Source organism: Peromyscus leucopus, chromosome 20 (assembly GCF_004664715.2).
Source record: "Peromyscus leucopus breed LL Stock chromosome 20, UCI_PerLeu_2.1, whole genome shotgun sequence".
Lineage (NCBI taxonomy): Eukaryota > Metazoa > Chordata > Mammalia > Rodentia > Cricetidae > Peromyscus > Peromyscus leucopus.
Window position 1 is genome coordinate 64,114,336 of NC_051080.1, and position 27,338 is coordinate 64,141,673.

The 27,338-nt window shown below is 50.1% G+C and overlaps 1 protein-coding gene across 1 annotated transcript; it reads left to right on the forward strand.

Moving 5' to 3' along the window:
- The first annotated feature begins 839 nt into the window (after positions 1-839).
- Fam83a (family with sequence similarity 83 member A) lies at positions 840-25,940 on the forward strand. The gene is made up of 4 exons (XM_028871933.2): positions 840-1,526; positions 10,081-10,248; positions 12,576-12,700; positions 24,601-25,940. Exons 1-4 carry the CDS (start codon positions 1,047-1,049, stop codon positions 25,136-25,138), a joined length of 1,311 nt encoding a protein of 436 aa, XP_028727766.1. The 5' UTR covers positions 840-1,046; the 3' UTR covers positions 25,139-25,940.
- The last annotated feature ends 1,398 nt before the right edge of the window (positions 25,941-27,338 follow it).

Here is a 27,338-nt window from a genome sequence, read left to right on the forward strand (position 1 = left end):
CCTGTCTTCACACAGAGAGAACTGAACCCCTGAGGTGTTCTGTCGTGTCCCTGAACCCCAGATGGCTGCCACAGTGGCCTACAAGTTAGCCTGCCCAGGACAAGTGTCCTTCCCTGCTGCTCAGCTCCCCATGTCCCTCCCGACATTTGCTCTCTGGAGTCCCCTTCCAAGACACCTGTGCTCAAGCCCTCATCCCAGCCTATTTCCTGTAGAACCCAACCCAAGCCAGTCAGGCTTCCAGATGTTGCATCCCACAGCTGGCCTGGATCTGGTCTGGAGAGAAAGCACAGGTTACTTCCACAGAGGTCACGGAGTTCATTCGCAAGTGGTGCCCCTCCTCCAGCCCCCAGATGGATCCCGTGGGTCCCCAGGTCAGGAAGCAGTAGCCTGACCAGCAACCATACTTCCCAAAGGTCGGCTTGAGCCTCGGCTCTGGGAACTCTTCATAGACTGAGAAAACAGGACAATGGCAAATAGTAGACGGAGAGACAAGGAGGGAGCGTGCGTGGAAAGGAGGGGTTCTTGGGAGAAGTTTTTGTTAGCCTCATATGAACTCATCAGAGTTTGAGCCAAGGAGCACAGAGGGGACCAGAGTACGGTCTCCTTCGTCCTGTCTATCCCTTGGGCTGGTGGTGTTGGGGAGGGGGGCCTCCTCACCGTAACAAAGGCCCCAGGGGCTTGAGGCCCTCAGAGTTGTGCAACTAAGTGGGAAAGCCTGTTCAGCCTGCGGCTGAAGCAGAGGAAATATCCCATGGTTGACTGTGCCAGGGCCGTGACTGATCTAGCCTGCGGGCAGGGTGGTGACCGGCAGAGATAAGCCAATCCCTGGGCTGCAGGTGAGGATCCCTGAGAAGCATTGTTGGGGCAGTGGGAATCTTCTCTCCAAATAGTCGAGAGGAGAGGAAAGAACACGGGCCAGTATGAGAAGCCCATAGCTTCCTAGGAATACCTGACGCTCCGTTCCTCCCTGGTACTGTCTGCCTTCTCCCTACGTCTGGAAGAGCTCCAGGGCTGCCCCCCCCCCCAACGACTGAGGGACACGCAGCATGAGCCGGTCAAGGCATGTGGGCAAGATCCGGAAACGTCTGGAAGATGTTAAGAACCAGTGGATCCGGCCAGCCAGAGCTGACTTTAGCGACAATGAGAGCGCCCGGCTGGCCACAGATGCCCTCTTGGACGGGGGTCCTGAGGCTTATTGGCATGCCCTCAGCCAGGAAGGAGAGGTAGACTTCCTGTCCTCGGTGGAGGCCCAGTACATCCAGGCTCAGGCCAAGGAGCCCCCCAGTGCCCCAGATCCTGCAGGAGGGGCCGAGGCAGGGTCCAGAGGACTCGACTCATGCTCTCTACAGTCGGGTACCTACTTCCCTGCGGCTTCGGAAGGCAGCGAACCAGCCCTGCTGCACAACTGGACCTTGGCTGAGAAGCCCTACCTGAAGGAGAAGTCCAGCGCCACTGTGTACTTCCAGATGGACAAGCACAACAACATCAGAGATTTGGTCCGCCGCTGCATCTCCCGGGCCAGCCAGGTACCCACGCAGAGCTGATGGCTGCTTGGCCGCGGGCGGGGAGCTGGGCTGGTAGAACAGGGCGAGCGAGGGGCTGCATCCTGTTCTCGCAGGTTTGCCCTGGAGCACAGACCCCTGGATGCCCGTTACAACCTGGATCCTAGGCCACGGACACCCATCCCTGGCACCACCATCCCCTGTGTGGGAAGAATACGTTTCTTTGCGTGTTCTCCAGCCCCTGTCCCATTGTCTGCCGCTCAACCCTGAGTCCCCTGCAGAATCTCCTGTCCCCGGCCCCTGGCTTCAGGGCTTTGTACACTCTGCCTGGCCCCTCGATCTGCCTGCTTCTCATTTGGTTCATGCTGCACGTTACTTCCGTGCTTCCACATGAAGGGTGGAGGTACTTCATTAGGGCATACAACTGTCCTCTCGGCCCCTGTTAAGACCTGGCTGCCCACAAGTGACCCTGCGACCCCCCCCCCCTTTTTTTTCTTTTGTTTTGCTTTGTCTTTTTTTTTTAAGGCAGGGCTTCGCTGTGGCCCCATGGTCCCTGTCCCATGCCTTAGGCAGCTCTAAGCATTAAAATAAAATAAATGGTGTGGGAAGGGAGGTCAAAGAAAGTTCCCTTTTGCCAGAGCGCTGCTGCTGTTTTAACAAGACAGTGAGGCAGACTCTGAAAATTCCTTCAGAACAAGGACCCAGCGGAGAGGACCTCAGGCACCATGGTAGCCGGGGTAGGAGTTCCCAGTGCCCCCTGGTACTTAGGCCTGTCAGCTGGGGGCTGGATAGAAGGGCTTTTTGATGTTTCTTCTTTCCCACGGGATTGTGGGTGCCCACCCCTCCTCCCCAAGCTGTAGGGCAGAAAATCTGTCATCAGGTGTTGGAGGTGTGGCTCTGTGGTAGAGCGTTTGTTTGGTGAATAGGAGGCCCTGAGTTCAATCGATCCCCAGTACCACTGGTGTGTGTGAGGAGGGGTACATCTAGAAAATATTCCTCCTCTCTCTCACCCCCTTCCTCCGTCCCTTCCCACCCTCCCCCTCCCACACACCGTGTTGGTCTCTGTCTCATAAAGCATACACTGGTATATACTTGTGTCTACGGTCCTGGGCTCATGCCAGGATCCCCTCCCAGGGTCAACACTGTGTGAAATCTTAAAGTTCTGGGGAAAGCCACCAGGGCTGGGGACCTGGAGGGTTGTGAGGGAGCAGAGTGCTGGAAAACTAAATAGAAGGTGTCAGTGCGTGGGGTCGCTGTGTGGCAGAGCTGCTTGGGAACTGTATTTCGCGCCATGGCGGCATCGGCAGTGGACAGATGGGCCCAGGCAGGCTGTTAGGAGCCTGGGAGGCCTGGGGCTGCCCCGTGACACCTCGGACAAGTGCCTTGACCTCTGGAGGCCCAGCTGCCATGCTGGACTGAGATTCCTTTTGGCCTGTTGCTGAGTGCCCTGGCTCTGGTTTCTTGGGTGACTGCTGGTGCTCTCCTAAGGGTGGGACTTGTGTGCAGAGAATGAATCCTCGGCCACAGCACCAGCTTTAGGGACAGTGCAACACCCTGGAGAGAAGTCAAGGCTGGCTGTGAAACCCAGCTCTCTGTCTGAGTCTCCCGGCTTTCCTTCTCCCCACCTGGCAGAGTATCTGCCCTCCGAGGCCCAAGCTCCACTCCTGTTCTTTGTATAACACAGCATGGTACGGATCTTAGGACACATTCTCATCAGAAAGGTTAATCCAGAAGGGTGGACTTCCAGGTCCACCTAGCAGGTAGGAAGACCTGGATCCTCTGGAATGAGTTGCGAAGACCTCTTTGGCTGGGTTCCCCATCTCCACAGTTCCCTAAACGTCCTGAGGCTTTTTACTGCCTACCTGACATCTGCAGGCAGGCTGACGTGATATCCTTCACACATGCAAAGCTCATATGAGTGACTGAGCACACATTTCAATACACACACACACACACACACAGAGAGAGAGAGAGAGAGAGAGAGAGAGAAAGACAGAGAGAGACAGAGAGAGACAGACAGACATACACATGCATGCTGTGTCATGCACACACGCGCGCACACACAGACACAGACACACACACACACACACACACACACACACACACACACACACACACACACGAAGGCTCAGGGGTGGTCTATTCCGGCAGAGATGGATAGGTGAGAGATAAGCTACCCTAGAAGCAGGTGATAAGAAGAGCGGAAAAAGTTGGGCTTGAGCTCCCCATCTCCTGTAACTGCAGCCCCTGAGAGGAAAGGGAGACGGGCTGAGGCGCAGCCTGCCTGTCCACTCTAGAGCATTCCCCACCCTAAGAAGCAGGATCCGCCCTCCTTCCCTCCCTTCAAGCTGAATTTCTTCACTCCACCCGGCCCAGAGCAGCAAAGCAAAACTGCGGTCTCCCTGCCTTGGGGAAGCCCCTGTCGGCTGCCTCCCCCTGTGCGAGAGGACTGGAGTGTGCCATGCCATGGGTCACGCTGCAGGTGGGGCAAAGCTCACCACCCGGAGACGGTGACTAAGGCAGGGTGCTGAGAAGAGGTGGCCTCTGAGAATCAAAGGCTGAGTAAGAGTTTTCCAGGCAGAGAAGGAAGGGAGAAATCCAGGTAGAGAGAAGTCAGGTGCAAAGGTCAGAAGGGTCGTGTCGAGGCGCGGGGGGGGGGGGTCCTGGAGGTGGGAAGATACCACCATCTACCCAGTCGGACCCCAAGGAGTCGGGACGGGATGGGATGGAGGCTGCAAGGCCAGCAACTGTGTTGTGCCTTGTTGGGCAGAAGAGTGAGAAAAGCACTTCCCAAGTTGGGTCACAAGACCCCGAGGGTCCCTGAGGACTTGGCCGTGCTTCTATGATGCTCTGTTCTAAGTACTTATTTGTGTGAAAACAGATCATTTAATTCCCCCCCTGATGCAGTATCTGATGTAGCTTCTGATGGTCCTGTCTCCACCTCCCAAGCACTGGGGTTACAGGCATGCACCACCACACCCAGTCTATGCACTGCTAGGAATTGAACATGGAGCTTCATGCAGGCTAGGCAATCACTCTACCCATGGAGCTATGACTTAGTCCGTCCGTCCGTGTCCCTCCCCCACCCCCCACAAAAGATTATTTTCCACTCACAGTGACACGCAGCAGGCTGGGGCAGGGGATAGGAGGAAGCTACAGTCATAGGTTAGCAAAAATGTAAAGCATCAGGGCTGGGGTCTGTTACACACATTCGAAGTCCTGGCTTTGGTCCCCGGCTCTGCACACAAACATACAACATATGCGGAGCAAGGTCATGCTGCTCACCACAGCTTTCGAAAATAGTCATTTCTGAAACCTGTTATGTATTTTATAATGGGTCTGATGGCCGATACTTTAAAGTAGCCGAAGCAACTTTTTCAGGTTTAGTTTCTCATCTCAATAGGTGTGATACACATAAGCCAAAGTTCTTGAAGATCATTAATCATTGTTAAGAGTACAAGAAGATGCTCTGTGTAAGTTTGGGACCAGTAGGTAAACTGAGGCAGAGAGAAAGTAGGGTTGTATTCCTGACAGGAAGACAGAACTGGAATGTTACTTTTAATTCTAGAATATTCCTTTCTTATCCTCCTTCCCTCAGTCTGTCGCTGATGTACACAGACAGACAGACGGACAAAAGGGTAATCCGAATCCTTGCGGGTGTGGAGCAGAATGATGAGGACATGGGTTTCCGGGATGGGGTGTGGGGAGCTCTGACCACATCCCAGCCCTGTGGCTGTGGAAAGCTGTCTGCGCCCCTGGTTCCTCCCTGGGAAGCTGGGGGCCTGGTGTTGAGGAAGTCCCATGAGACAAACTTGTGGCTAATAGTATGTGCTCAGCGAACCTCTGCATGACTGATCTGTCAAAGGCATGTTCACAAAAAGAGCCTGGGACACGGAAGACAGAGAAAAGCCAGGGCGGTGCTGAGGGTCCCCGGTGTCTAACTGCAGCACCAGCTCTGACCCCACCACCTCATCTCAGTCCCCTGCCGCCCCTGCCCTTCCATGGCAGGGTTTCCGGCCTGAGGACCTCCCAAGGGCCAGGATTTGGGGTCCACACAACATGTAGCAGGAGCGGGCACTGCCCCATCTGACTCACATCCCTTCCATGTCTTCAAAGCTGCGGGTTTCTGGAGCCAGTCTGCAGTGAGGCTTGGCCTGTAAAAATACCTTCCTTCTTCAGCACGGGGCCACACAGGGGGGCTTCCTTCTCTCTTCTGCTCACCTCTCGTCACCATAGTGGTCCATCTGGTTGGCCCTAACGGAAACACAGCCCACCTGTTCCTGTTCCTATGGCTTATGCCATAGATGAATGGGCATGGGTTTTAATCCTCTTCTCTAACCTTGATTAAAGCAGCGTTCTTGCACAAGGCTTTTCTAGTATCACCTATACCTCCTTGCCAACTGTACATAGGAAAGAAGAATGATACTTTAATTTAGCCTCATTTTAAAATACCCATCTTTCTCCTTGCTATTGCTGGGATCTTCATTACTGGGCTTGTTAGAACCACCTTGCATAGTAACTATTTTTCTTGATTGAGCTGTGTTTTGTGGGTAAGGAACTGAGGTCCAGAAAGACTGAGTGGCTTGTTCAGGCTGTGTATATGATGATATGACCACTCCGAGGTATGGGGAGAATTTATCATGGAAGTGAGAAGGAGAACGGCCAGAGGCATCCAGAAGAACCCAGAGCCGAGGGAGAACGTAGACTGAACATGGCCATGACTGGACATGGAGAGAGGAGACTAGCAGGCCATAGAGAATAGAGGGAGTGTAGCGAGACTAGCAAGAACAGGAGCTGTCCACAGTGAGAGAAGCTGGCATTGAGAAGGATGAGCAGCTTAGGAGAGAGAGGGGCCAGGAGACTGGTGAGGAGGGGCCTTTTAATGAATAGCAAGTACATGTGAGTAGGGACTGAGGGAGCCTGGAGGCTAGCGGTGGACTTGATATACAGTAAGTACCAGGAGGCATATGCTAATTGGAGAGCCATAGTCCCTTTTGCTGGCGGTAAGGGAAATGACTCCTTTGGGTAGACAGGAACTAGCTTCACAAGGTCCTGAGGAATTCTGGCTTCTAACTGACCACCAGGAATCCTCCCATAGTCCAGTTTAAGCTCCTTTCTGGATATTTGGACTGCCTCGGGGAGTTTGGGGAATTGGAGTTTCCTTTGGACCCGACAGACTAACTCTGCTAGTTCCCAGCAGGTCCTCTCAATGGTATGGGGACCCTCTGTTGATTTCCAGGGCCACCAAAACATCTCGCCACAGATTTGGTGGCTTAGAACAACGGGAATTTATTCTCGAGCAGTTCTGGAGGCCGAGAGGATGGAATGGTGGCACCTGCTGGGCCATGCTCTCTCCAAACTCCAGGAAGAATCCTTGCTCGTGTCGCCCAGCCTCGGGAGGCTCCAGGCCTCTTAGCTACCCAACTCACATCTCGGCCTCTGTCTTCACACAACCTGTTCCTTCCACTTGTATCTCTCCTCTGCTATCTTTCATTTGGTCACAGGGTCTAGGTAGCCCAGGCTGTCCAGGCTCTGTGATCTTCTAGCCTCAGCTAAAACTCCAGTCTTGCACCATGAAACCTCACTTCCTCCATTACCTCATCGGATCCAGGGCCCGCTGAGTAATCTGGGAAGAACTCGCCTTGGCATTTCTCACTTAATTCCATCTGCAAAGACTTTTCCCCAAATAAGGTCTCACTCACAGGTCCCAGTGATTAGGCTATGACCACGTATTTTTAGCGGGGAGGAACCACCGTTCAATCCACTACACCTTCTAAGGTGACACCTTCCCCCCCGCCCAGCCACCATGTAGGGAGTTTAAGAATAGCAATTCAAGCTGGGCAGTGGTGACACACGCCTTTAATCCCAGCACTCACGAGGTAGAGCCAGGCGGATCTCTGTGAATTTGAGGCCAGCCTGGTCTACAGAGCGAGATCCAGGACAGGCTCCAAAACAACACACAGAAACTCTGTCTGGGGGGAAAAAAGGAATAGCAATTCAAGTCAGTTACTGGCCTCAAATGAATCTAGCTGGAAGCCTACCCCAACAGGAAGCAAAGAAGATAAACCCAGCTACTGTGCAGCCATCCTTAACCTAAATCAAGATGCCTTGTTTTATAAATCTGTCCCGTCTGTCACTTTCTCACCAACCCTGTCTCAGATGAACACCTCTGCTACCCTGGAAGGGATGTGCTTGCTCTCTTCTGTCTATGCCTTGGAAGGGCAGTGTTTATCTCACAGCAGAGAGAGAAGGCCCTGGCCATTTGGGCTCCTCTACATTTACTATACAGACTTTCAGCCATGTGACACCAGCTGTGGTTTTAATGGATTATGGGTCTCGCTGCTCAAGGGCAAGTTCTCCATTGTCCCCTCCCTTGCACAGACACCCACATCAGCTAAGCAGTCACCCCACACAGGTCCCGGCCACCTCCTTGAGGTGTTCTGTTTCCTTGCTAACTCCCAATTCTTTGGTGCTTTAAAAACAAGCAAAACAAAAAACCATCGTCACGGGGCCTTTTGACACAGGTTCGTAATCCCAGCACTGGGAGGCTGAAGTGGGAAGAATGCAAGTCACTGCTTGCCTGGGCCGCACAGTGAGGCTCAAAGCAAAACAAAACGAAGAACACACACACACACACACACACACACACACACACACACACACACCATATCGTTGGTAAGACGATAAAACAATATTGTTGCTATGTTAGCCACTTGTCTCGGAGCTATAACAAAACATCTGACAGAAACAAGTCCCAAAAGTTCTGCAACCCCCCCCCCACACTCCCCTCAATCTGGTGACCAAGTGTTCAAGCACACGAGCCTGTGGAGGTCAGTTCACTGGCAAACAGTAACATCTAATGTTGAAGAAGAAACTCTCCACGCCCCTGCTGTCATGGCTACTAGTTTGGCTTAATCTGTCTGTGATGTTCTACTCACGGTCATGGTGGAAGATGACGATTGGGGTTATTATGCTGTTTTTCACTTTATTCATTACTAACACACATTTGTTGAGCACTTATTCAACAAGCCTTACTTCAGACCACAAAGTTGCCACTGTGCCTTGCAATTTTAACACAATCATAATTATTTTTTTAAACAGCTTCCTAATAATGGAATTGTAACCATACCACCACTTGGGTATTAGGAAGGGAATAAATAAATCCAACAAACTAAGGGAGAAGATTTGTTGACATCCTTTGTGGAAAGGTCAGAAGTAGCTCGGCACAGTTACACCCCTGTAATCCCAACACTCAAGGGGCTGAGACAGGAGGATAGATTTGGCTTCAGGTATGGCTAGAACCAGTGTTCAGGTGCTGCTGAGGATCCATGGCCACTGCCTGGCCTTGCTTCCTCCAGGCTGCCTTCATGTCTGTGCCTGCTTTCCACAAGGGGCAGTACACTGGATAGCAGGGTCTCTAGCACACCAACTACGGTCAGTGGAGGAACAAACAAACAAATAAAACCCTTCCTTTTCTCAAGAGCTCCAACAAATGACCTAGTCCAGTGTTCATTACAACAACGTGGATGGTGTGACCATCTCTGAACTGGTCTCTGTGGTCGGGAAGGGATATGGTGCTCTCATGGCTCTTGGCCTTGGTCTCCCGTTCTGCCCGTGACCAGTGGTTACCAGTAGCTCCGTCCAGATCGAATTGGTGGAGAGCAGAGAGGAAAGACCATCCCTTCAAGTCTAATCTGCTGTTGACAGAAGGAGGAGCAATAGGAATTTGGCAGGCAGGAATACTTCCATCACGTCCTTTGTGGAACGTCTCAGCAAAGTTCTAAGGTGACTGACAAGGCAGAGGCTTCTGGGAGATCAAGGTTTCTCCATCCCCCTGGGGTAGCTCTCTCCGATCTAGTTTGAATATGGTTCTTCCACGCCGGGTTTTGTTGTATATGAAGTGAGGACTCTGAGGGAGGGGCGGACTTAGGGGCCCATGAGATGGCTCAGCAGGTAAAGAGGGTCGCTGCCAAGCCAAGAATTTGGGAACCACATGACAGAAGGAGAGAACCAGCTCGGCAAGTTGTCCTCTGACCTCTACAGGCACACAATGGCGCGCGCGCGCACACAGACACACAGACACAGAGAGAGAGAGAGAGAGAGAGAGAGAGAGAGAGAGAGAGAGAGAGAGAGAGAGAGAGCAGAAGGGAGGGAGGAGAGAGAGAAGGGAGGAGAAACATAAATAAATGAAATTTTAAAGAGATTGAGGACATTTGAAAAGCAGTGGTCACGTGTGCCTTCTACCTCCAAACAGCTGAGACTACGCGGCGTTTTTTTCCTTCTCTCTTCTGAGCCGGTTTGCCTTTCTGTCACCTCCTTACTCTCTTCTCAGCTTTTCCCCTCAGGGCTTCTCAACACAGAGACATGTGCCTAGGCTGGCACTGTGGGACCATGACAGGTGCAGGATCTCCCCCTCGGCTCTTCTTTCCCTTCCTCTAATCCCGCCCAGTGGGACCCTCCCCTATCACACTCTCTCCCTTCTGGCTCCCCCAGACCCACTGGGATTTAGGACGTTTGGTTGAGATCTTGTAGCGCTGCCCTGACTTCTCTGGTAACGGAGCTCTCTCTCCTGGCCCAGGTCCTGGCCATCCTGATGGATGTGTTCACAGATGTGGAGATCTTTTGTGACATCCTGGAGGCAGCCAACAAGCGGGGGGTATTCGTCTGTGTGCTTCTGGACCAGGGAGGTGTGAAGCTCTTCCAGGAGATGTGCGACAAAGTCCAGATCTCTGATATTCATCTCAAGGTAAGGGGCCCAGGGACAGTTCTAAGGGTACCCCGTATCCATCAGATAGGACAGCGGCAGCCCATGCCCCATTTCAATATCTCAAGAAGGCTTACTTTGTCGGGCGGTGGTGGCGCACGCCTTTAATCCCAGCACTCGGGAGGCAGAGGCAGGCGGATCTCTGTGAGTTCGAGGCCAGCCTGGTCTACAAAGTGAGTTCCAGGACAGGCTCCAAAGCTACACAGAGAAACCCTGTCTCAAAAAAAAAAAAAAAAAAAAGGCTTATTTCTTGCTCAACTTTCTATATAGGTCAACCAGACCTCTTCCAACTTATGCTATATGCCAAGGTGTATGTAGTTGAGAAAGAGGACTGGAGAATTCTGAAGGCTATTGTCGGGCCCTGACCTGGATGAGATGTCCATCATTCCCACCTGTAACCCTTTGACCTTGAAGGAATGGAAATCTAGGGCCTGAGAAGTTTCAGGGCACCATGAATACCCAGTAAGCAGCTACAGTTTTCTCTCCTCCTCTCAGCTTCGGAAACAAGGTTGTTACACCTCACCGCACAGGGCAACCCTGATGACCAGGAGGATATGTGTCTTGAACTCCCTGAACCTAACATAAAGTTGATGCTCTTAGTTAAATCTTCCCCTAGACACATGCATACACACTTCCCTCTCCTGGCAGGAAGGAAAGAAACCTGGAGATAGGAATTTAATTAGTCTTGCAACCTTGAGAGCATTGAGTCCAAGTCAAAAGGAAAACCAGCCTTAACTTTGATGAATAGGCCTAGCTTAACAGCTGATGGATGATCCTTTTATATTCCCCCTCCAGCTCAAACACAACATCTGTCTCCAAAACACTCTCCCCAACGCGCGCGCGCGCGCGCGCGCGCGCGCACACACACACACACACACACACACACACACACACACACACACATTGCCTGGGAGGCAGCTAAGTTCAGAGATCCCTCCTGATGCCACTGTCTACAACCAGTCACTCAGGGTCTGCCTGGTGTTCCCTGGGTCTCTACCCCTTGACAAAAGGTCAGCATAATAGATTGAGAGAGTTGATGCAGGCCTTGCCTTCACAGACCACACCTACAGAGCAGTGGATATGACCTCTTCTCACTGAGATGCTGGAAGGAGCTTCTGGAGGCACTGGAGTGCCCTTCCTAGAGATCGGTGGCCATGGGCAGGCATCGGTGGGGTCCCGGCAGTACTCCACAACCCTTGGCCAGAAGCCTGCAGTAAATCCCCACACATCCCCCTGCTTTGTCCTTTCCAAAGCCTTCCATGGGGTCCAGCTGAGGCATGGGCACCAGATGCTGTCAGGGAGACAAGATACAAACAGAGTTAGGATTGGAATTGTGAACAAATCTTTTCTCCAAATGGTCCAGGGTCCGTGGTGGCCGTCACAACACTGCCTCCCCTTATTATACTGGGTCAATTCTCTGACCAGCTTAGGGTAAGCAACTCATGCCATGAAGGCCACCTATGGACTTGCTTTTTGACAGTGCAAGCCTTTTGTGGCCTATGAAGGCCTAGACTAGGGCTCCTTGGTCGTTCAGCCCTTGTCTTTCTTTTATTTGACTTATTTTATTGGAATTCTACTCTTTTTTTTTTTTTTTTTTTTTGGTTTTTCGAGACAGGGTTTCTCTGTGTAGCTTTGCGCCTTTCCTGGAACTCACTTGGTAGCCCAGGCTGGCCTCGAACTCACAGAGATCCGCCTGGCTTTGCCTCCCGAGTGCTGGGATTAAAGGCGTGCGCCACCACTGCCCGGCAGAATTCTACTCTTTTGTTCCCCATTACCATCTATTGCCAGAGCAATGGGGAAAAAAAAAACTTAGAAAACTAGGCCAACAAAAAATGTAAATAATACAAAATCTCTCCAAGCTTCGATAAAATCTTGGTGAACATCCTTCCACTTTCCTATGCAAATTGTCTCGTGTGTTTAGGCTGCCATAGCAGACTGTCATAGACTGGGTGGTTTATAAACAACTGAGACTTATTTCTCACAGTTCTGGAGGCAGAGAAACCCAAGATCAAGATGTCTGCACATTCAGTGTTGGTTGAGGCTCTCTGCCCTGTTTATAAATGACTGTCGCGCCGTGTCTTCTTCATATGGCGTACAGAGCGAGGGAGCTTGCCAGTCTGTGACACAGGACACTAACCCCCTTTATGAGGCTCCACCCCGATGAGCCAATTACCTCCCAAAGGCCGCGGAACCACTGCATTGGAGATTAGGTTTCAACACAGAATCGGGGGGACATGTTCAGTCATCGCCCACGTGTTTATCGAGAAACACACAGTTAGTAAATGACACCTTCGCTTTGCTTCCAACAGAACATTTCCATCCGGAGTGTGGAAGGGGAAGTGTATTGTGCCAAGTCAGGCAGGAAATTCGCCGGCCAAATCCAGGAGAAATTCATCATATCAGACTGGAGATTTGTCTTATCCGGATCATACAGGTGAGTACTGGCTTCAGCTGCTGTCAAGGCTTCCTGTCAGTGAAGGGCCGAGGGGGGTGCCAGCTGGACCCCAGCTGCTCCCAGGCACATCGCTTCTTTTTGTCCATATCAAATAAGTGGGGCAAGAGGCAAGAAATGTGGCCCTTTCCCGGTACTGAAATCAGACACAGAATTCTCTTTTCACACTCTCAAGTCTCTTGGGAATTGTTATAAAGCAGTGGATTTGTTTTGCTGTGTGAGGCATGATCCGTTTGTCTTATGTATCTATTTTTATTTTGTATGTGTGAGTGCACATGCACGTGTCTACTGTGGGGGACTGTGTATGGAGGCCAGGGGTGGTTTTGTCATCTTCCTGGCTCTCCACCTTATCTTTTGAGACAGGGTTTCTCACTGAACCTGGTATTGACCAATGGTTACGTTGGCTGGGATCTTCCTGACTCCACCTACCCTGGGTTGGTTTACGTGACCACACTTGGCTTTTCACATGGATGGGGAAAGGGATCCTAAGTGAGGTCCTCATTGCTTGCATAGTAGGCTGTTAACTAACTGAGCCACCTCCCTGCCCTCTAAAGTTTTATTGTTTTAATACAACCGATTTATTGATCCACGCACAGTTCACTTAAATATGCAGTTTGGTTCTCCCTAGCTTATTTACAGTGTTGCTTAACCATCATCACCCCAGTCAGTTATCATCATGAGATGCCCCCTTCCTACCGGCCGTGGCTGCCCTGTTCCTCCAGCGCAATTAGGAACTTGCTCACTAGGTAACCCCAAATCTACTTCCTGTAGATTTAATGACTTGGCCTCGTAGACTTCTTGTATGAGTAGAACCATATATGTGGCCACCTGTGGTTGGCTTCTTTCACTCAGCGTAGTGCTTTAATGTAGTGCTGTTGCCGGCTTACCACGTTTCATTCATCCACTCTGCAGTGAATGGACATTCATTCATTGTGCTGTTTCCACTTTTCAAACTTAGTGAGTAATTCGGGTAAGAATTCTCATGTACCATTTTGTGTGTGTGTGGAGTTATTTTTAATCCTCGTGAGTGTATTCCTAGTGGTGGAATTGCTGGGTATTAACTCTGTGTTTCCATTTGTGATGAACTGATGGAGATTTATTCCAAAGTAGCTATGTCATGTGTGCTTCTACCAGTAATGTCTGAAGGCTCCAACTGTGGTAGAATATTATTTTAGGGTGTGTAACTTTTGTTTATGTTGCATTTTGTTTAACTCTGTGAAGCTGTGTTACTGTGCCTGTGTAAAACACCTGATGGTCTAGTAAAGAACTGAACGGCCAATAGCCAGGCAGGAAAAGGATAGGTGGGGCTGGCAGGCAGAGAGAACATATAGAAGGAGAAATCTGGAAGGAAGAGGGATTGGAGAGCTAGGGGCCAGAGAAGGAAGAGGACTCCAGGGGTCTGCCACCCAACTACACAGCAAGCCACAGAGTAAGAGTAAGATTTACAGAAGTAAGAGAACAGGAAAAGCCCAGAGGCAAAAGGTAGACAGGATAAGTTAACAAAAGCTGGCAAGAAACAAGCCAAGCTAAAGCTGAACATTTATAATTAAGAATAAGCCTGTGTGTGTGATTTATTTGGGAGGCCCCTCAAAAGAGCAGAAACAACAAACAAGAACATCCAACCTCTCTGACCTTGAGTGGTGTTTGTTACTGACTGTCTTATTACTTGTGTCCCAGGCATCCTGGACAGACACATCTCTTTCTTTGTGGGTTTGCATTGCATTTCCCTGAGGACTGGGGATGTTGAGGCCTCATTCTTTTGGCCCTTTGCATGTCTTCTTTAGAGGTTCCATTTGTCTTCAAACACGTCAAGACTTGGACACGAAATGTCTGACTCTCCACTTAATGCAACAGTGCTGCCGACTCAGAGACACCACTATGCAGCCAGGTGGAGGCAGCCACTGAGCTTCTAGCCAAGGAGAAGTGAGCATAAAGGAAAGAGAACTGGCGGGAGAAAATATAAAAAAAAATTTGGCTTTGTTCTGCTCATTTTAGTACATCGTGCTTTTTACGACATTGATATCACTAATATTTGCATAGTGTCTCAGTCTACTTGTGTAGCTATACCAAAAATACCGTACATTGGGTAGCTTATGAATAATATAGATGTACGTCTCACAGTCCCGAAGGCTGTGAAGTCCAGGGTAAAATGAGTAACCAACCCAGTGGCTAGCAAAGGCCTATTTCCTGGCTCTCAGACACTGTCTTTCTATAAGTAGCCCTTGATACCTATCATCTAGGCAAAACTCCAAAAAGTCAGAAACTGAATCTTTTTTTTTTTTTTTTTTTTTTTTGAGACAGGGTTTCTCTGTGTAGCTTTGCGCCTTTCCTGGAACTCACTTGGTACCCCAGGCTGGCCTCGAACTCACAGAGATCCACCTGGCTCTGCCTCCCGAGTGCTGGGATTAAAGGCGTGCGCCACCACCGCCCGGCTCAGAAATTGAATCTTTACTGGGAAGACCTTGGATTCCCACCCCCAAAGATCTGTCTTCCATCTCATCTTCAGCCAGCAGATTACAGAGAAAAGAGGAACAAAATCTGTCACTCAAAATTAGTCTTGCCCCTCTGGTCAGGTGGTCTACCTTGTCTCTGAAGTTCTGCTTCTTCTCATTAGGATCTCTCTTTATAGTGGGAGGGAAGGCTCCCCTACATCAGGGCCACTGAGATTTTCATTCAACTTGGGCCTGGTGTTGGATATATAGATTGAAGGTCAACTCGGAAATCAAGTATTAACAGGGTTTGGTGCTAAGGTACAGGTAGATTCTGTCCAAAAGAGTGAAATACAGATGTGATTTTATAATACTTGCTATGAGATGCCCATAGATAGCATTTTTACTAAGAAAAGCTGTGTTCACACTGCCCCCACACACAGCAAAAGGGATGAGGGAACTCTCTGTAGTCGTTTTTTTTGGTAAGGGCACGCCTCTATCGGTTACTTTCCTAACACCTGACAGGAACAATTTCAGGGAGGAAGGATTTGCTTGGGCTCACAAATCAAGGGGCTACAGTTCATCATGAGGGGAGGGCACGGTGGCTGGGCTTCACCTGTGGCAGTGGAAACTTACAGCAAAGCCTTTTACATCTTGATGGGTACGTTAACCAACGCTCTTGTTGCTGGGATCAAATACCCGACACAAAGAATGAAGCTTAAAGGAGCAAAGGTTTGTTTTGGCTCATGGTCAAGGGGGAAGTCCCTCATGGCAGGGAAGATTCAGCTGCTGGGACTTGAGGCACCCGGTCCCGTTGCAGGACAGTCCAGAAGCAGGGAGTTAGGGATGCTGATGCTCAGCTTGCTTTCTCCCGTCATGGTACCACCACAGTTATGGTGGATCTTCCCACCTCGATTAACCTGATTGAGCTAATACTTCCCAGGCTCGCCCATAGTCTTGTCTCTTGTGTGAGTCTCCATCCTATCAAGCTGACAACATTAACCTCCCCAGTGGATCAGGAAGGAGATGGACGCGCGGGGTCAATGCAGGGCTGGGCTGTCGTCCTTATGGGCTGACCCCCAGTGCTCCCCTTTCTAGCTTGGCCCCACTTTCTAAAGGTTCCACAGCCTCCCAAAACAATGCCACTATCTGGGGACCAGAATTCCAACAGACGAGCCCCTGGAAGGCATTTCAGATTCAAACCATGACAGGCACTTAATCTCATGAGGGCTCCACCTTCGAGACCTAATCACTGTCTGAAGCACCCCGCCCCAATATCATCTCATTAAGGATTAGGATTTTCAATTTGTGGATTTGGGGGAGACATTAACACTGAGTCCTAACACAAACCTTCCTTTTCCGAGACCATTTGCATTAGTCAGCATTTTTACAGCAAACTACCAGAGGCTACTGTGAAACCAAATCAGGAACCACATTGTTCTACATTGTTATTAAGTCTGTATCCCTTACAAGAATAAGTTTCTATTTCCTAAGCCTAATGTATCCTGCAAACCATGTTTTTCAACCTACCCTGAACTTGTGACCCCATGATGTATGCCCCCCCCTTTGCCTTGCTAAACCCCTGAATCTGTGAGATATGATTGACCTTTTGCCTAACGAAAATGTATCTTCCCTAATTCCTTGAGGACTCGCCTTCCATGGGATGTATTCTTGCTCTTATCCACTCCACAGGCAGCAGCCCTGAGCTCTGAGTCCCCCACTCTTCTGTCCGGGTACTAACAGCCAATTATCCCGGCCACTATTTTCTATCAACCCTGACCCTTCCCAGTAAAAGGGAGCTCAAAAGCCAGTGAGCGGCTGCTCTCTGAAATCCCGACTTTGAGAGAGGCAGCTGGCCGGCCAGTTCTAAATATAACTTGCTTTAATCAGACAGTCATGAATTATTTTTTTTCCAGGTCTAACACAACTAACTTTATACAGAGAAAAGTTGTATTTGGTTTACAGCTTGGGAAGATTAGCCTGGCCTCTGATGAAGGTGGTACATTATTAGGACGGGAGTGTGGGTCGAAGCCCACGCTCACATCAAAAACCAGGGCGAGAAACCGAGGAAAGGCAGGGTCACGCTGCTTTTTTTTTTAATCGTTATTTTTATTCATGTATCCATATAGTGGTGTTTTGCTTGTATGCATGTCTGTGTACCATGTGGTGCCTGGAGAGGCCAAAGAGGGCATGGGACCCCCTGAACTGGAGTTAAAGATGGGTGGGCCACTCTCCAGTCCTCTGGAAAAGCATCCCATGCCATTTCTCCAGTCTGCCCACAGTGCCTCCTTAGGGCATACCCCCCACTTACCTAAGGCTCGCTCCTTAAGGCCCACTCCTGGGGTTTGCTCTATACTACCAATCTAGGGAGCAAGTCCTTAATGAATGGGTCTTCGGCAGATACTACCTGTATCCAAACTACAGCACCATTATCTGCAAATTTTCTGTTCTGTTTTGACAGTTGCCCTTGATACAAAAAAAATTATGCCTGAAGTAAGGTGTCTGTGGTTGGGCTCTTTATTCCTAACTCTATTATTACTACATTAAAATTCATATAACATGAAATTAATCATTTCAAAATGTTTGACTCAGTGGCAGTTATTAGATCCACAACATTGTACCATCATCACCATTTAGTTGTGAGATGTTTTCATCACCCCAAAAAGACACTCCGTACCCATTAAGAAGTCTCTCTCCTCTTCTCCCCTTCTCCACTATCCCTCATGACCACTGGTCTGTATTTTGTATGAGTTTACTTCTCTAGGCATTATATAAATGTGTCATGGTTGAGGTTGGGGATTAATACCAAATTCTGTTTATTGAAGGAGGGAAGAGGTCTTAAATACAGGCTTACAGCACAATGGGAGAACCCCGGAGGGCAGAAGTTTACTACCGATGTTTTACAATCTTGCATCTAAGCTGTTAATGCCCATTATGCAGGATACACAGACAAGGAACTTCCCTTAAGCATTCAGGAGGGTGGAACCTGGCAGGGAATTAGCATAGGGAGGATATCAAGGTCAAGGTCAGCAAGCAAGGCAACAGTTACCCAAAACAGGGGCCAGGACCCTACAGGTCCCCCTTTTACTAATAAATGAACTTCTGACTTAGGTTGCGTGGGACGTCAGCAGGTCACCTTACCCGTCATGGAGACGCCTGCTCAGGCCACACAGGCACTCTGTCTTAGGTTGGTGAGCGCCCCCCCAGGCATTACCCGTCTCTGAATACTCATTATCATACAGGTTCAGTCGTGTGTGAGTTGCAGAGTTAACTGCTGCCAAAGATCTCAAAGTGGCACTGGGCTTGCAATCTGTGTGTTTGACACAGAAAAGACCAACAGAGGTCCTATCCCACCCATACCCAGTAGGCTAAAGGCAACTGAGCCATTCCCTTCCTTAATGAGCCTTACTGCAAATTGGAGTCCTTATAAGATGGTATCCCAAAAGCAAATGGAACTTGAGTTTATAAATTTATAATTTTCAAAGCCAATCAAGATGTATATAACTACTGAATTAAATTTATCATGCCCAATAGAATGAAAGATTAACTAACTGTGGTAGCTACTTTTGCTGCCAGGGTCTCCACTGTGCTAGCTGTAGTAAGCAATTATGAAATGGTATTTTTTTTCATTTATTTTGCATCCCAATCACAGTTTCCCCTCCTTCCTCTCTCCCATGCCCTCCTCTGCACACACACTCCCGCCCCATCCACTCTTCCTCTGTTTCTGTTCAGAAAGGGGCAGGCCTCCCATGGGCATCAACAAAGCATGATATATCAAGTTGAGGTAGGACTAAGCTCCTCCCCTTGTATTAATGCTGGGTAAAGCAACCCAGTATGAGGAATAGGTTCTCCAAAGTCAGCTCAAGCATTTGGGGACAGGTCCCACTCTCACCTTTAGGAGTTCCAGGAATAGGCCAAGCTACACAACTGTCACACATCTGCAGAGGGCCGAGGTCTGTCCCGTGCAGGCTCCCTAGCTGATTGGTCCAGACTCTGTGAGCGTTAGCTATTTCTGTGGGATCCCTTGGAGGATGCTTTCTTTTTACATTTCTTTTTTGAGCTCGTCCTTGGCATGCTGAATTTATGTAATTTTATGTGTTATTTTGAGTGTTGATCTGATACACTTTTCTCTATGATGATTGGCTTGAGAAAGACAAAAGTACTGGTGTTTTCGAAGTAGTCCTGTTAGAAGGCACAATTGGTAAATGCTCTCTGCCTGCTCTGGGTGACTCTGGATGACTGGAGAGGTGTTAGGATGTCTGACCCCAGACATACAATAGCCTCATAAGGAATCGCATCAGGAGAGTGTGTCTTGGTCCTGGATGGAAGGGCCTTCAGTGTCTTGTTACACACAAGGGCCTCATCGCCCTGTGCCTTCAGCTACTCTACACCCTTGGGTGTGAGGATTTCAGGAGACACTTAAAGGGGAGTATTCAGCCTATTAGTGACACTCTGGGAAGAAGTCCCCATCAAGAAGCATAATTACTGATTGAAAACACTTCCTTACCACTGACTGCTGCAGCCATCCTGAGACCCTAACTGAATGAGTCTTAAGACAGCGAAACTTAATCTAATGCATAATTACTGGACACACTAAACAGCCTCTTCCAGATGCTGTTTGCATTTCTTTAGTCTTAATCTCACTAAAGTTGCTATTCCTGGTATATCCTATTTAAAATGTTTTTGCATCATTTGTAGGCATTTTTGCATAACTTTTAGACTGCAGTTGGAGTGTTAATTAATGGCACAGGCTGTTCCCTCAGAACGTCTGTCTTCCTGTTTCTGTTTCTTCTGCCCTCTCTTCTAAACGCCAGTTATTCAGGGGCCTGTTAGAGTTCCCACAAGGATGAGAGAGGGTCCAGGAGCGATGTCCTTAGGAAATGTGCTCAGGTGCTGGATGGAGAGATTAAAGAGCAAACAAAAACGGAGGCTGTTGCTGAAGGAGCTGAGGGAATCTTAGCGAAAGGGCTGTGGCAGGGAGATCAGAGCTGGGCCTGTGCCGTCCTGTGCCATCCTGTACTGTCCCCTTCGGCGTCAAGGGAAACGCAATCTCCGTTGATCTTTAACTGCTCAAAGTGTGGACCGTTTCACCGTCTAATCCCCGAGTTGGCACCATGTTCACTTCTGAACTAAGTCAAGATAATCTTCTGTGTCACATCATCCCTGAAAATCCTAAGAACTTGAGCTTGTGGGCTCATGTCCACACCCAGTGCACGCCTCTCTCAGCCTGCTTCCTCCTCCACACGAAATGGACTAATGCTCCATTCGGCTGTCGGGAAGATCAAGTAAATGACAAGTGCAGATACTTAACTGCCTGGCGTGAGCTGCACCAAAAGGTTTGTGTAAGATGTTGGTATTAGGACTGGTGTGACGGCTCAGCGGGTAAAGGCACGTCTCACATAAGCCTGATGACCTCAGTTCTATTCCTGGAAGCCACAGTGGAAGGAGAGAACGGACCTCAGAGAGTTGTCCTCTGACCTCCATACATACAGTGCTGTGGCTGAAGACACATGCATACACACACACACACACACACACATCATCATCATCATCATCATCATCTCAACACACACACATACACATATCATCATCATCATCTCAACACACACACACATAAACACACATCTCAACATACACACACATACACATATGCACACATCTCAACATACACACATACATACATATCTCAACACACACACACATATCTCAACACACACACACACACACACACAATTTTTTTTATTTAAATGACACTGATGTTAGATATAATGGCTCATGTAAGCTGTAATCCCAGCACCCAGAGTGCTGAGGCAGGAGAATTGCTGTGAGTTCTGGGCAGTCTGGGCTACAGAGTGAGACCCTGTACATTCTCCTGTATTGTGCTAGCTATAACTAGAACTCCAGGCAGGGTTTGTTGAATAGTGAGTTTGTTTCCTCGACCCAACACCTAGGTCTCTTATACAGAGTGATCTGCCCTCTCTGATGGGTTCTGGTGAACAGGAAAAAGCTGTGGTTATTATGAGCACATTAATCAATGACTTGTGGAGAATTATTCCAGGAGATGAGGTCCCTTCCTGTGCCTCACCCCTTCTGTGAGGCTTAGTGGAGGAAAGCACCAGAGAGCATGGCCAGGTTTCCTGAGACGGTGTGTGCCCAACAAGGCAGCAGGGCCAGGCAGCACTGGACACATGTCCACTGCACCTAACGCTAACAGCTCTTTCTCAGTGGCAGTCTGGCGAAGGGAAGGGTCAAGTTCTTTACCCTGAACCTGTTTGGGCTGTAGAGAAGAGGGTGGGGTGAGAATCGGGGCGATTGCGGAGTTCCACAGCAGTCGACGGGAGCCAGGCTTAGTGCTCTGCATTGGTTGGGGCTGTGGGCATGATGGGGCGTGCAGGGTCAGGTGAGAATCCAGGTAGGGTTATTTTGGTTTGGGGCACTGGGGATTGAACCCAGGGTATCATGCATGCGAGGCAAGTGCACTACCACTGCGCTACCTCTCCAGCCCTCTTTTTACTTTTGATTTTGATACGAAGTCAAAATGAATTGCGCAGTCTGGCCTTGACCATTTTACCTTCCTCCCTCGGCCTCCCAAGGGGCTGAGATTATAGGCCTGGGACACCAGGTAAGGTTTTAACAAACACTGAAAATTGTGAAACGCTTTTGCTTTAGAGAATGGCTTTGGAAGGTGTTTGGGATTTTCTCCTCCAGGTGAACATTCTCTGCTTCTAGCCCAACAGTTGAACTCCTAGGTCTATATCCAGAGAGGCTGGTTCACATGTGTGTGGGAGACAGGTATGTTAAGACAGTAGTGTTGATGACGGGAGCCACCCAGAGCCCACCTAGTCAGTGAAGTCGCCAACGGAATAGTATGTAACCGTCAAAAAGGTGCAGCAAGAAGCAACAACCGGACACATCTTAGCAATGTCATATTAAAAGGAAAATCCTAAAAGATTGCATACATGTTTTTAAAAAAACAACTAAAATTGAAATATTTACTTTTAAGAATAAATGGAAGTCTAAGGCATTATTTCAATCTACGGCCTAGGAAAGCAGAGCTTGGCAGTATGGTTTGAATCTAAACTGTCCCCACAGGCTTGTGCTTCAGACGTTGATTCTCTATGGTAGTGTTGCCTTTGACGGTTACGGCCTGGCCCTGGCTCTCTCTGCTCCATCACCTTATGAACATCTCCGCCACAAGTCCCGGCCTCCACGAACCCACCGCCATGCCTTCCCTGGGACAAACTCAAATCCTCGACACCGCGACCAAAACCAAAGCTGTTGTTCCCGGAGCTGTTTCTCACAGTTTTGGTCACGGTGATGTAACTGGCACAGGTACACATCACACTGACGTGTTCCTAGCTCAGGACCCTAGGACGAGGCCGCTGGGAGGACCAGGCCACTAGGTGTGGGCTGTGACCCAGAGACCAGGCTGCCGAGATGGCTCAGTGGGTACAGTAGCTTGTCGTGCCAGCCTAATGGCCTGAGTGCTGGCCCCAGAACCAACCAGTGGAAGGAGATTCCTGGAAGGTGTCCTGTGACGGCCACATAGGCGCCGTAGCAGGACTCGGCCTGCACTCATGCATGTATCGTACACAGCATGCACAGTAATAAATAGACAAGATTTTAAAGGCAGCTAGCTTTCATTTCCGGCCATGCTAATGCCATTATGTAGAAGAGGAAAATAAATAGATGCATGAATTAAATAAGCCATCGATAGGCTTATTTATCCAGGGAGGAGAGTGGGTTACCAGACAAAGCTTGTGACGCTTTGCCTTCAGGGCCCAAACTCGGCACACAGAAAAAGTCATTCCCTCCCCAGGGTTTAGTGAAAGAAGTGTATGATAAGCCAGTAATACATAAATGCAGAGTAATTGTACGGCCCTTTCATGGGAGTCATATATCAGATATCCTGTATATCAGATATTTACATTATGATTCATAACAGCAGCAAAATTACAGTTACAAAGTAGCAATGGGAATAATTTTATGGCCGGGGGGGGGGGTCACCGCAGCCTGAGGAACTGTATTAAGGGTCGCTGCATTCGGAGGAAGGTTGAGAACCACCGGCCTAAGGAGTTCCTAGGGCGTCACTGGGCTTGTTTTGGGGAACAAAGTACACACCTATGTGTCTTGATCTTGTCTGATTCCAAACAACGCTGTGAGATTGGTTTCCCAGTCCAAGCCAAGCCTGATTGTTCACCCCGCTCCCCGCCTCCTGGCCGGCCTGCCTGAGCTCAGCCTCCGAGGCTGCCGCCATCTCCAGCTGTGGGTGCTCCTGGGTGGGAGGAGAAGCTTAAACAAAGCATCCCAATTGTTCCGAGGATTAGCCTGGCTTGTGTGAGCCTGTCCACAGTACAGGGAACCCAGCTGGGGTCTGGGGCCAGGGCTGGATGGCAAGGCTGACAGGCAGGGGGCTGGGAGCAGAGGCCCTGCCTTGGAGGCCCGGCTCTCATCGGCTCTGGCACGACCCACACCTTGAGGACTCGGGCTTGTTCTGGCTATCCCTCTGCACCAACCATTCCCTACCCTAGGGACGGCCCGTTTGAGTAGGGAGCCTGGCATCCCTTGCTTTCTCTTGGCGGGGCATCTCTTTGGTCCTCAGCTTCTCCGGAAATCGAGAAGGTTTTCCATCCAAGATCCAAAAGCATTTGCTAAAATAAGAGAATCATAAAAATAAGGCATAAAATAAGGTCTCAGAGAGTATTTTGTTTTCAAGGAGCAAAATGAGCTAAATCCTCATTCAATAGCACTATTTGTGTTTGTTTGTTTGTTTGTTTATTCATTCATTCATTCATTCATTCATTCATTTGGCGGGGTCCTGTTGTATAGCCTGGCAAGCCTGGAACTCACAGTCATCCTCCTTCCTCAACTTCTGAGCCCGGAGACAAAAGGCCAGTGCCACCCCTCTGAGCCTGAAGGGCAGATTTTCATGGAAACACAGCAGGGCCATCCAGCACTCTCAGTCCCGACCCTTTTGCCTGTTTGGGGAGCAATTTTCCTAACTGATAAATGTTGGCAGGATGCAGGTGCCCCATCTTACAGGTGGGAACACTGAAGGCCCCCAATACTAGCGCCATCAGATGACTCCTGAATGGAGGTAGAGAGGATTCAGCTCACACAGCCATTTTCTGACCCTTGGGGGGTGTCTGTCTGTCTGTCTCTGTGTCTGTGTGTGCAGGCAAAGTGAGTGGGTACATGCGTTGGGAATATTAGGAACCTTGAAGCCAAAGACTTATTCCGACACCTCAGTGACTCATCTGCGAGCGTGTCCTGGTCTTTGGGCCTCAGCGCTGCCGTTTGCAGAGAGGGTTCACATAACCAGTTATCAGGGCTTCTGCTCAGATGGAGTATGCCTGCTCGCGCAGAGGCCCAGTGGCCCGGGTGAGCGGCTCTGAGGGCCGCACAAGCCCAAGACTGATGCCGTGATTCTTCACTGTCTCCTCTCCCCTCCAGCTTCTCTTGGCTCTGTGGACACGTGCACAGGAACATCCTCTCCAAGTTCACCGGCCAGGCTGTGGAGCTGTTTGATGAGGAGTTCCGACGCCTCTACGCCTCCTCCAAGCCAGTGATGGGCCTGAAGTCCCCGAGGCTAGTGGCCCCACTCCGGCCCAGCAAGAGTCCAGGAGCCCCCAATGGCCACCTCAGTGGTAGCAGCGGCTCTGCCAGTGACCGCGCCTCTTCCAACCCTTTCAGCAACCTGTCGACCGGCAGCCATACCCTGAACCAGAGTGTGTCCACATCCTCAGGGCCGGGCAGTCCGCTGGCCCCCATCCCACCCGCGGTCCCAAGGCTTCAGCCCTATCACAGCCCCCGGAGAGCCGTGGCCCCACAGGCCCTGTTGGTACCCATGAGGCCCCATGAGGGAGCATCTGCTCCCTACAGCAGCTTCATGGCCTACAGGCCCACGCGGCTGCAGCTGCAGCAGCTCGGCCTGGTGCCCAGGGTGACTCACCCCTGGAGGCCTTTTCTACAGGCCTTGCCTCATTTTTGAAGGGTCCTTCCCCCTCACTGCTTTCCTTCCGGGGTGAGGACTAGGCACTTCTGAATTTCCTGACTCAAAGGCCATGCCTCAATGGCCAATAGGATGGAGCCTGATTCCCCGAGAGCTAAAAGCACCAGAGGTCGGGGAGGGGGTTGGGTTGCTGCCTGCCTCTGAATGTTCCCAGGCCTGAGACCATCCACTTGACAAACTGTGTGAGTTCCTTGGTTTTCCTCAGTAGGCCTGGGTAGCCCATTCCAGAAGATTCCAGGGAGGCAGCGGAGAGCCCTCAATGACAAAATGTGACTGAGAATCCCTGTCGTCCAAAGGCCATCCTGGACTTTGATATTGATGTCTACATAATGGAAAAATGGGTAGATGTTTTATAAACAGGATCCACTCCCCAAAGACTCAGCAAGGGAAGATTCAGTAACAAGGGTGAGAACATTTTGGATGTTTCTGGTAGGAAATGCCCCTCCCCTGTTAAGCGTCTTAAAACTGGAGTTCTCTGGACCTGATGGATTAGTAATGAGACCCCCGAAACTGTGAGTTTGTGGGGTCACCTGAAGCTGCCGCCAGCAGGGATTCGACAACCTGATTCCACAAGGCATTTTCACAGACTCTGGAAGGCCTTGAAGTCTGGGCTGGCTGCAGGGATGTGAGTTGTCTCGGCTGGAAATGGCCTTCAGCAAGGCCCAAGGCGGCCTTGGACAACTTTTCAAAGGTTCAGCTGGCCCCAGGCGGCCACCTGCCTCCAGGTCTGAGGTCTCTGCTTGTCCTGCTGATGCCCTGAGAAATAAATGTGGAACCCTCACAAGGCCATCATTAATTCATTCCTGAAGAATGTGACAGCTACCCCTCTATGGGGACAGCTGGGGGCGGGAGGATAGGATCACAAGATAAGTTCCAGCCTAGTCCAGCCAAAAGAAGGCAAGTGCCTGGGACCTGGAACACACACACACACCCCTCCTGCTAGCCATAACCCATCACAACAAAACCCTGGGCTTTACTCAGGAGGGCTTAGCAGCCCTGAGGAGTAGAGGAAGCCCTTCCTTTCTCCTGTTCCCTGTTTCTGACGGCGACGGCACACTCAGTTTCCAACCCATCCATTCCTCTGCCTTATTCATCTGACACTCCTGGCACAGGCAGGGCTGCTCTGGTTTCCATTCGTTTCTTTTAAAGTCTGTTTCCCTCCTCCCTTTACTTTGCTCTCTCTCTTAGTTCCAACAATTTTAAAAACACTCGTATTTGGATTCCAATTTTTTAAAAATTATGTATGGTGAGTGTGTGTGTGTGTGTGTGTGTGTGTGTGTGTGTGTGTGGTGTGTGTGTGTGGTGTGTGTATGGTGTGTTGTGTGTGTTGTGTGTGTGTGTGTGTGTGTTTGCGTGCACACTGCAGTGCATGTGTGGAGGCCAGAGGACAATGTGTGTGGCACTCGGGTCTCTTCCTCCACCTTGTGGTGCCCAGGGCCCAGGGATCAAAGTCAGGCCTTCGGGGTTGGTGGCAAATTCCCTCACTCTCTGAGCCACCGTACCAGGCGGCCCCAAGGCTGCTGTTGCACCCTGACACCAGGATAGGATGAAGGTGCAATTACCAGGCCTGGCTGAGTTCTAAATTGGATCTCACAGTTGGCTGAGAAAGTTGAAAGCAGAGAAAGCTCACGGGGTAACAAAAACTCCCCAAGTCTTCGCTCTAAGGCCCTACCTACTCCTGCTGGAATGAACTCAGCCCTGGAGGAGGAAGACCCGGCCAGGTCCTGGCTATTCCCAGGCAGCAGCTTCCCCTGTGCCCTGTCATATGTTGGGCTATTCAAAATATACAATGTCTGCTCGACTGAACCCTCACAGTTTGGTGACAGCCTGCTGGCTGGGAGGCAGGCCAGCATTGCTCTGATTAGCGACATGTCAGGCTCACCTCCAGGCAGAGCCTGTGGTTTGCAACCAGCGGGGGCTGGCAGGTTGAAGCTCTCCTCCACCAGCTACATTGCTGCAGCAACCACAGAATCCCCCTTTCCCACCGCCTGCCTTGCAATGGATACAGAACATCAAGGAACAAGCCTATGCCATTTAAGCTACTAGGATGTGGGGAGTTTCTCTTTTACATCATGGCTCCAGCTTAACCTGACTGATACGACCTCTGAGACCCACTGGCTTGACATAGGGACATCCTTTGGGGTGGCTTGAGCTCCCTTCTAGAGACCCGGCTCCCACC

Bases quoted from the DNA above. Each gene is read 5' to 3' on its own strand.
- Fam83a (XM_028871933.2), top strand. From the start codon at position 1,047: ATGAGCCGGTCAAGGCATGTGGGCAAGATCCGGAAACGTCTGGAAGAT. The intron at 1,527-10,080 runs GTACCCACGCAG...CTCCTGGCCCAG, and splicing joins GCATCTCCCGGGCCAGCCAG to GTCCTGGCCATCCTGATGGA. The intron at 12,701-24,600 runs GTGAGTACTGGC...TCTCCCCTCCAG, and splicing joins GTCTTATCCGGATCATACAG to CTTCTCTTGGCTCTGTGGAC.